Below are 10,288 nucleotides of genomic sequence, written 5' to 3'. Positions count from 1 at the left end.
CTCTCTCTCTCTCTCTCTCTCTCTCTCTCTCTCTCTCTCTCTCTCTCTCTCTCTTTCTCTCTCGCTCTCCTTCCCTCCCTCCTTCCCTCCCTCCCTCTGTTACTATGTGGTCACAGGTGCTGATCAGCCCTTCCGCAGCTTATTCCAGTTTCATGGATTCTTTGTCCCCTGCCTTGCCGGAGTGAAATTACATACCTGTATTTTATAGGCAGACAAATACTGAAGGGAAGAAACAGTACTTACACATAGATATATGCATGTAATCATAAACTAATTTAGAACATGGAGTTCTAATAATCATTATATTTCTGTATTATTATCATAATATTAAACATTCACCTGTCACGGGCATCTGTGCTTTCATGTTATTTACATTTAAATCATCAAAGAAAACACCATCCCCTAGAATATTTTTCTAGGATTTCATGTACTTTACAATTAATAGACACTGTTAAATCTTTCACATTTCAGTGGATTTTTAAGAAGACAACTCCTTTCATTCTTGTCTTTCTATCTAAAATATACCACAGCACAGAGAATACTTTTTATTCTCTGTACAGCTTCCATTACTTTTTCAAGAAATGGAGGATAGCTTAGAAATTTTGTAATCTACCTTATTTTGTAGGTGAGGAAACTGGCTTATTTTAACGTAGTTTAACCTGTAGTATCAATGCAATATATAAAATTCTGTGAGTCTTGTTTAACCAGATATTTAAATGAATATTGAATGGTATTAAATCTGGGTTTTACCACAGTGTGGCCTTTGTAAACTTGGCTTCATATTCAAATAACAGCATGTTTTAAATAATCATCATTCCTTTCTTAAGATCTTCATTCTAAATGCAAATTATGTTTGTATAGCCAAGCTAATGCATAGCATCACTATTGCACTTCATTAGTAGCAAATCTTTTTTTTTTTTTTTTTTTTTTTTTTTTTTTGCGGTACGTGGGCCTCTCACTGTTGTGGCCTCTCCCGTTGCAGAGCGCAGGCTCAGCAGCCATGGCTCACGGGCTCTGCGGCATGTGGGATCTTCTCTGGACTGGGGCACGAACCCGTGTCCCCTGCATCGGCAGGCGGACTCTCAACCACTGCGCCACCAGGGAAGCTCATCATTTTTAAATTTAATTAATTTTTCTTAGTATAGGTTAACTTGCCAAAATAAATATCCTTTGTTTCCTTTCATCTAAAGAAATTGCTTTGATACCTTTCTTTTCTAGGTTGGGAGTGGGTTCCTTGGGAAGAATTTCCTCCCCTGGACCAGCTTTTCTGGGCACTACGTTGTTTAAAGGAACAAGGCTACGATCCATTTAAAGAAGATTTGGATCATCTGGTAGGATACAAAGGAAATCACCTAGAGGTGAACAAGGGGACTCCCTGATTTTTTTTTTAATGGGTTAGCCAAAAAAAAAAGTTCGCCCGGTTTTCCCATAAGATGGCTCTAGTAGTGCTTAGTTGTGTTTAACTTCATTCGAAACAATTTTGTTGGATTGTATTGTGACAGCTGTCATATCAGCGTGTATTTAAAAAAACACTTATCAAAATTGGTGAATTTTTGCGTAGCCATTTTAATATAGAAGATGGAAGAAAAAAAGCAACATTTTCGGCATATTATGCTTGATTATTTCAAGAAAGGTAAAAATGCAACTGAAACGCAAAAAAAAATTTGCGAAGTGTATGGAGAAGGTGCTGTGACTGAGCGAACGTGTCAAAAGTGGTTTGCGAAGTTTCGTGCTGGAGATTTCTCGCTGGACGATGCTCCACGGTCGGGTAGACCAGTTGAAGTTGATAGCGATCAAATCGAGACATTAATTGAGAGCAATCGACGTTATACCACTCGGGAGATAGCCGATATACTCAAAATATCCAAATCAAGCGTTGAAAATCATTTGCACCAGCTTGGTTACATGAATCGCTTTGACGTTTGGGTTCCACATAAGTTAAGCGAGAAAAACCTTCTTGACCGTATTTCCGCATGCGATTCTCTACTGAAACGTAATGAAAACGTTCCATTTTTAAAACAAATTGTGATGGGAAATGAAAAATGGATACTGTACAATAATGTGGAACGGAAGAGATCATGGGGCAAGCGAAATGAACCACCACCAAGCACACCAAAGGCCGGTCTTCATCCAAAGAAGGTGATGTTGTGTATATGGTGGGATTGGAAGGGAGTCCTCTATTACGAGCTCCTTCCAGAAAACCAAACGATTAATTCCAACAAGTACTGCTCCCAGTTAGATCAACTGAAAGCAGCACTCGACGAAAAGCGTCCAGAATTAGTCAACAGAAAACGCATTATCTTCCATCAGGATACCACAAGACCGCATGTTTCTTTGATGACCAGGCAAAAACTGTCACAGCTTGGCTGGGAAGTTCTGATTCCTCCACCTTATTCACCAGACATTGCACCTTCGGATTTCCATTTATTTCGGTCTTTACAAAATTCTCTTAATGGAAGAAATTTCAATTCCCTGGAAGACTGTAAAAGGCATCTGGAAGAGTTCTTTGCTCAAAAAGATAAAAAGTTTTGGGAAGATGGAATTATGAAGTTGCCTGAAAAATGGCAGAAGGTAGTGGAACAAAAGGGTGAATACATTGTTCAATGAAGTTCTTGGTGAAAATGAAAAATGTGTCTTTTATTTTTACCCAAAAAACCAAAGGAATTTTTTGGCCAACCCATACATAAAAGGCAAAATAAGGTCCTGTAAAAGAATGAAAAATATCTACATTTCAGAACAACTCCATTTTAGCTGAAAAGTCCCACATGATTGCCAGTTATTTATTTGGAGTCTCTTAATATACCCAATATCCTTTCAGCCTGTACTCGTGAAAAATTTTCAGGGATTGTGTTATGAATTATATTTCAGACTCAGAAAATGTGGTAAATGGTGATGTTGTGGTAATTCTGCTTTCCGTATTACTCTGTGGTTTGACTGTGCTGTTTGCCATTACCGGTGCGCGTGGAGGAGAGGGCAGAATTTGTCTTGGTGTCTCAGTTCTAATGGAGACCCTAATTCAGGTGCTAACACAGTATATGCCCATTGCAGAATTTATCACATTTGTTGATTTTCCTCTTTTGTTTTATTTAAATCAAAAAATTTTTTGGTAATATACTGTGACAGTCCCTGCAACTAGAGCAAACACGACACGTCTTTAGGGTGTATTTCCCAGATTTCCGATTGAGAACCTAAAGCAAGGGAAGTGAGACAAACCATCCAGGATCTGTATCCCGTCATTAACAGGCCCGGTCATTTGGGATCTCAGTTGATCTCTCTGAGATTCAGCTTCCTTATGTGTAAAATGCGATTAGACTAGGGCAGTGGATCTCAAAGTGTGGCCTGAGGAAGTCCTCAAGTCCCTGTCAAGGGTCCTCAGGGTTAAAGCTGTCTTTGTCATACAAAGACTTCATTTGCTTTTTTCATTCTCATTCTTTCCTGAGTGTATAGAGGAGTTTGCATGTTGTGTGATACTGTAGCAGACTGAATGCAAAGCAGATATGAGAGTCTAGCTGTCTTTTATTAAGCTAGATGTGAAAGAAATCAACAAAAATGTAAAACAGTGCCACTCTTCTCACTGGTTCTTTTGCTTTTTTTTTTTTTAAGAAAAATAGCTATATTTTTTATAAAAATTATGTTAACATATAATGGTTTTGAGTTATGGATTTTTGTTATTTGTAAATAAATTAATAAAAGAATTCTTAAAATTTCTTGGTTTTAATTTCTAATATGGTCCTATCACTAGATAAAATCCTACAAAAACAAAAACTCTTTGGGGTCCTTAGTAATTTTTTTTTTTTTAATGAAGTATAGTTGTTTACAATGTTGTGTTTCAGGTATACAGCAGAGTGATTCAGATATAAATACACACACACACACACACACACACACACATTTCTTTTCAGATTCTTTTCTGTTATAGGTTATTACAAGATACTGAATACAGTTCCCTGTGCTATACAGTAGGTCCTTGTTGTTTATTTATATCTAATAGTGTGTATTTGTTAATCCTAAACTCCTAATTTATCCCTCCCCTCCCTCTTTCCCCTTTGGTAATCATAAGTTTTTTTTCTATGTCTGTGAGTCTCTGTTTCTGTTTTGTAAATAAGTTCATTTGTATCATTTTTTTAGATTCTACATATCAGTGATATCGTATGACTTACTTCACTTGGTATGATAATCTCTTGGTCTATGCTGCAAATGGCATTATTTCCTTTTTATGGTTGAGTAATATTCCATTGTATATATGTGCCACATCTTTATCCATTCGTCTGTTGATGGACACTTAGGTTGCTTCCATGTCTTGGCTATTGTAAATAGTGCTGCTATGAACATTGGGGTGTGTGTATCTTTTTGAATTCATTTTCATCTTTTCTGGATATCTGCCCAGGAGTGGGGTAGCTGGATCATATGGCAGCTCTATTTTTAGTTTTTTAAGGAACCTCCATATTGTTCTCCATAGTGGCTGCACCAATGTACATTCCCACCAACAGTGTAGGAGGGTTCCCTTTTCTCCACACCCTCCTCAGCATTTATTATTTGTAGACTTTTTGTTGATGGCCATTCTGACTGGTGTGAGGTGATACCTCACTGTAGTTTTGATTTGCATTTCTCTAATAATTAGTGATGTTGAGCATCTTTTCATGTGCCTCTTGGCCATCTGTATGTTTTCTTTGGAGAAATGTGTGTTTAGGTCTTCTGCTCATTTTTTGATTGGGTTGTTTTTTTGATATTGAGCTATATGAGCTGTTTGTATATTTTGGAAATCAGGCCCTTGTTGGTCGTATCATTTGCAAATATTTTCTCCCAATCTGTAGGTTGTCCTTTTGTTTATGGTTTCCTTTGCTGTGCAAAAGCTTATAAGTCTGATTAGGTCCCATTTGCTTATTTTTGCTTTTATTTCTTTTGCCTTGGGAAGCCAATCTAAGAAAACATTGGTACAGTTGATGTCAGAGAGTTTTGCCTGTGTCCTCTTCTAGGAGTTTTATGGTGTCGTGTCTTATTTAAGTCTTTAAGCCATTTTGAGTGTTTTTTGTGTATGGTGAGAGGGAGTGTTCTAATAACTTCGTTGATTTACATGCTGCTTTCCAACTTTCCAACACCACTTGCTGCAGGGAGACTCTTTTCTCTGTTGTATGTTCTTGCCTCCTTTGTGGAAGATTAACTGACCATAGGTGTGCAGGTTCATTTCTGCACTCTCTGTTCTGCTCCATTGATCCATATGTCTGTCTTTGTGCCAGTACCATGCTGTTTTGATACTCTAGTATTGTCTGAAGTCTGGGAAGGTTATGCCTCCATCTTGTTCTTTTTCCTCAGGATTGCTTTGGCAATTCTGGGTCTTTTGTGGTTCCATATAAATTTTAGGATTATTTGTTCTGGTTCTGTGAAAAATGCTTGAGTAATTTGATACAGATTGCATTAAATCTGTAGATTGCTTTGGGTAGTATGGCCACTTTAATAATATTCTTCCAATCCAAGAGCATGGGGTATCTTTCCATTTTTTTTTGGAATCATATTCAGTTTTATTTATCAGTGTTTTATAGTTATCAAAGTCTCTCACCTCCTTAGTCAGGGTTATTCCTAGGTGGGTTTTTTTACATGATTTTAAAAGGGATTGTTTTTTCACTTTCTGATATTTCATTGTTAGTATAAAGAAATGCAACAGATTTATGTATATTAATCTTGCTTGTATCCTGCTACCTTGCTGAATTCATTTATCTGTTCTAATAGTTTTTGTGTTGAGTCTTTAGGTCCTTAGTAATTTTTAAGAGTGTAACAGGATCCAAAACCAAAAAGTTTGAGAACTGCTGGATTAGGCCATGAACTCACATCCTTTTCTTTATGAGCCCATTTCTGTAAAATCCCTTGCTTCTCCTAAAGCTGGTTACATTTGAATTTTGCCGTTTCAACAGACTCAAATACTGTTGTAATACGTGTTACAAAAGAATCTTTCTTCAGTGAATGAAGATCATTTTTAAAGTTCTTATCTTTTTTTTTTAATATTTATTTATTTGGCTGCATCAGGTCTTAGTAGCGGCACACGGCATCTTCATTGTGGCATGCGGGATCTTAGTTCCCCAGCCAGGGATCGAACCCACGTCCCCTGCATTGGAAGGCGGATTCTTAACCACTGGACCACCAGGGAAGTCCCTAAAGTTGTTTTCTTAATTGCTTACGTTTTCAAAGTTACATGTGCACATTGTATAGTTTACCATTTACAAATCTCATTTTCTATTTTATTTTAACAGACTTTTTTTTAAGAGTGTGAGAGGAGCTCAAGTGAAATTAGTGTATATTCCTTGAACTAATGAATTTCACAGTTTTTCCTACTCCTGTTTGATTACTCCATTTCCTTCTGTTGCTTGCTCATTAGTTTTACTCCCTTCCTCAACTGACATAATCCCTGTTTGTCCCTGGCTCCTCCCTAAATGATAGACATGGGAGGCTTGATAAGAAGAACCCAGGCAGCCTTGTAGATGAAACTCCTCCATGGCTTTATCCCAAGTATAGTTGACTGGGAATTCATTGAGATACGTCTTTATGCCAGTACTTATCCAAGCAGGTGTTTTATAGTTTCAGAAACTTATCACAAACCTGAGGAGTTTTTTCTGTATCTGCTACTTTTCCATTTTTTGTAGACAGACTCATTAGGAGCTTGTGAGGTTTTCCATTTGTTTGTTTTAAATTCACCAAATTAGACATGAAGGTCTATTTCAATGAAAAGAAAAAAACCAACCTGGGCCCTTATTTATAGTAAAAAGTAAAAAGCTAAGTTTCATGTTAGAGGGGGATTGCACTTACTCGGCACCCAGCATGCTCAGTGGCATCCAATAATCACTCTGTAAATATTTCTCTAAAAGAGTGAATGACCAGAGCAGGATTTAGAGCTCTTTAAGTAAGCAGTTAATTCTTAAATGTTTTGAGAATTGCCTTTAATTGAAAAAACTGATACTACTAGCAGTATTCTCATGAAATGTCTATACCTCACTCTGCCAGGATACTGGCAAGTCTGAAATAGCTCTTCATGTATTTGCTAAATCAAGCCCCGAGGTGTCCTCTATCCCAAGATAGGCAAGTGCTCCTACACTGACCCTCACAACATCCGAGCATAGGTCTGTGCAGCGGAGCATCATGTGAATTCGGCCTCCCTGAGATCCACTTGGAAGAGGCAGTTCTTCGTTATCTGGACTGCCAGCTTTCCACATAAGGCAAATGTTCCTTCAGATGAAATATTCTCTTCTCGGGGGCATCAAGGATCATTTAGGGATCGTGGAGGAGGAGAGCTCAGGAAGTCAGGAAACAAAGTCTTCCAACATAAACTCAATCATATATTGATGCTGCCTCTCTTTTATTTTTAAATTATTTATGTTGTACTTAGAAATCAGTGTTGCACTTGAGTAGTGCTTGTGAAAAATGCAAATTAAAAATAACAGTAGGCATTGACTGAGAGGTGTGTACCAAACTTTCCATTTTATGTACCTCAAGAAATTGAACACGTAAGTTAAGGCCCTCCATAAACATTTAATTTGCATCTACTATGTGCCAAATATTGTAGCAGATGCTTAATAATATTTACACTGTAAATTGAATATCACACTTCCTTAACGCCAAATTCCCATTCTAGATTTCCCCATTTTTATGTTTAAAATGTTTAAGTATTTGGCTTTCTGCATGAATGTCACTTAATAGCTTTATATGCACTAAGTTATATCACTCATTTTATTTACCAGAACAGTTTATGGGCAAACAGAACTAAGTAGCAAGCAAGCCAGGGTTATCACCAGATTCAGTTTGACTTGGTATTCTGTCCTCTATTCTTCTGTTTTTCTTTACAGATTCACTTTCCACCTATTGTTTGATGGCTCCCCAAACTACATTATCTTCAGCTCAGACCTTTTTCCTAAACTCCAGATCACACACCAATCACACACCAGTCATCTCTAGGTGAGATTTTCTCTGTCCTTCTCACTTGATACATTACGAACTGAATTTCCTCTTGTATTCCTCGAAGGGAATGCCTCTACCATCTGCTTAGTTGCTCAGATTAGTTTCCTTTTCCCCACATAAAGCAGTCTCTGTCTTGTCCATTCTGTTTCTCTCATGCCTCTTGGATCCATCCTTATCACAGTCCTGGTTGCCTCTCCCCTGGTCCAGGTCCTTCATCATCATCTCTCCTGTTCCTGCAGCTGTACCCTCAGACTGATTGATTGATTGAGGTAAAATATACAACGTAAAATTTACCATCGTAATCCTCTGACTTATCTTTGACAGTACTCCTAGAATGACTTCTCAGAATCATAAATTTGGTCGTGTCTCTTGTCTTCCCAAACTTCTTGAGAAGTTCCCCATTGCTTGTATGAAAAATCCTTGACATGCAAGGTCTTTCATAATTTCTCTAGAGTAACTTTCCCACCATCCACATCACCTTCACTCTGCTACATTCCAGGTGTATTTCTTTGTGCTTCCTCAAGTGTACTTCACCAGTGTGTCTGTAGCTCCTTGTGAACTGAATGTCACTCCCACCCTCAGTCTGCCTCAACAAAGCCTTACCAAATTCTCATACTGCACTTCAAGGGTCCCTTCCTCCGTGAAGCTTTCTAGGCTCAACCAGGCTGACTTTCACATACCACGCCTTACACTATTTCTATTGCAGTTTAACTTCAGGGGTGGCTTTTGAATTAGTGAGGCTGTAGGCTTAAGTGATATGTGACACTTGTGTTCTTCTAAAGTCATCTACTTTTGCCTTCTTGTATAACTTGGTTTAATTTCTAATGGGTTGAATTCACTCCCAAAGCATTTGTGAAGTAATAGATTCTGCAGATAAAATGCTCCCAAATCAGCCTTCTCCTTAAAAATGGCTGAAAATAGGTCCTTGTTTATAGTGCAGTTTGCATAAGCACTGTTTGTATGAATGAAGAGGAAACATGTCCACATTTCAGGGATCACGTGTGACTCTCGGGGCATTTACTGTGGCTGAGCACCACCGTTGATTATTTGCAGTCTTGGGCTTGGTTCAGTGCCTGTGAACTGCAGCACATGCCATGCTGTGTTCTGTTGATTGCTTGCCTCCCCAGGGAAAGTAAACTTCAGGCTGGAGACTGTATTATACACACAGCAGCCAGTGGTGACTGAGAGTACTAAATGCCCAGTGTGTGCTGCTTGAGTGAAAAATTGACCTTCTAGTAGTTGTTAACTAGTCCTTGTCCTGGGCTGGAACTAGTAGTGCTGAGCATACTCAGAGAAGGGAATGCAGATTGTGTTCCAGGTATTTGGAGGGACAAAAAGGAGAGCTGTTTCTATAGGTGTAGGGAGAGGGGAGCTAGAGTCTGAAATAGAAACAGAGTTGCCTTGGAGGTTAAAGACCTGCACAAAGTCGGAAACCAGGTGGGGGAAGCTGAAATCCAAACGTCCACTTACCAACAGTGAGGAACAATGAGGACAAGTTCCTGTGTTTTGGGGGAAATCGCTAAATAATGTTTATGTGAAATGTGCCTTAAAATGACAGTTTAATGTGCTTAATTTATAAGATGCCTCTTGAGATCTTGCTGGAGGTATTATATAACATATGATATATAAGTCCTATTAACTTTGTAGAATATTTTTAAAAATCCAAGTTCTGAGATATTTAGATCCGAGGGTTTTGGATGAGGGGTTGTAGAGCTGTACAGATAAATGCCAAGTGAGCATGTATGCAGCAGCTAGATTTCTTTGAGGTACATGTGAAATTTCTACTTGTTTTCTAAACCACTGATCCGTCAACTCATAAGGAATCTATATATTCCTTAGTCCTATTTTTCCGTTTGGGTTTATTTTTTTTACGTTCTTAGTCTCTGTTGGTTTATAAGTAAAAACCCCTGGAGGGAAGAGGTGCTAAGATTCTTGAATTGTGAATGGCAGTGACTGACAAGGATCTTAAAGGCTTTAGGGTCCCAGTACTTAGATTTGGATGTGAAGGCCTCACACAGATTCCCATTCAGCAGGTAAGAAGCAGGTTCTTGAATCTGCCTTCTAACGGCCACCACAGTAATTTGGATACGCTTGGTTTGTGGCCAGACTTTGAGAAATACCACTTTCAAGACAGTTAAAATGTAACCGACATGGCCATTGTGCTTTGCACAAGTCTGACATCCTTCATATGGGGTATGCTTTTTCTTTTTTCAATATTCTTATTTTTTTTCAAACAAAATGTATATAATGTGTATTTTTTTTAAGATAAAAGTCTACACCAAAATGTTAATTGATGTGATCTCTGGGTAGAATGCTAATTTCACTGTGTCTCCTTTATGCTGAA

General features: G+C 38.1%; 1 protein-coding gene across 1 annotated transcript in view; it reads left to right on the top strand.

Annotated features, from left to right (window-relative positions):
- The window catches only part of NUDT15 (nudix hydrolase 15), a 9,227-nt gene extending 7,840 nt beyond the window's left edge, over positions 1–1,387 (top strand). The window contains exon 3 of the mRNA XM_007466442.1: positions 1,219–1,387. Within this exon, the coding sequence (XP_007466504.1) occupies positions 1,219–1,379 (161 nt within the window). The 3' untranslated portion in view covers positions 1,380–1,387. The remainder of the gene's footprint in view (positions 1–1,218) is intronic.
- The last annotated feature ends 8,901 nt before the right edge of the window (positions 1,388–10,288 follow it).

The sequence above is a fragment of the Lipotes vexillifer genome, unplaced genomic scaffold (genome assembly GCF_000442215.2).
Source record: "Lipotes vexillifer unplaced genomic scaffold, Lipotes_vexillifer_v1.1 scaffold384, whole genome shotgun sequence".
Lineage (NCBI taxonomy): Eukaryota > Metazoa > Chordata > Mammalia > Artiodactyla > Lipotidae > Lipotes > Lipotes vexillifer.
The sequence above is the reverse complement of the archived record's forward strand: the minus strand, read 5'-3'. Positions and strand labels throughout refer to the sequence as shown.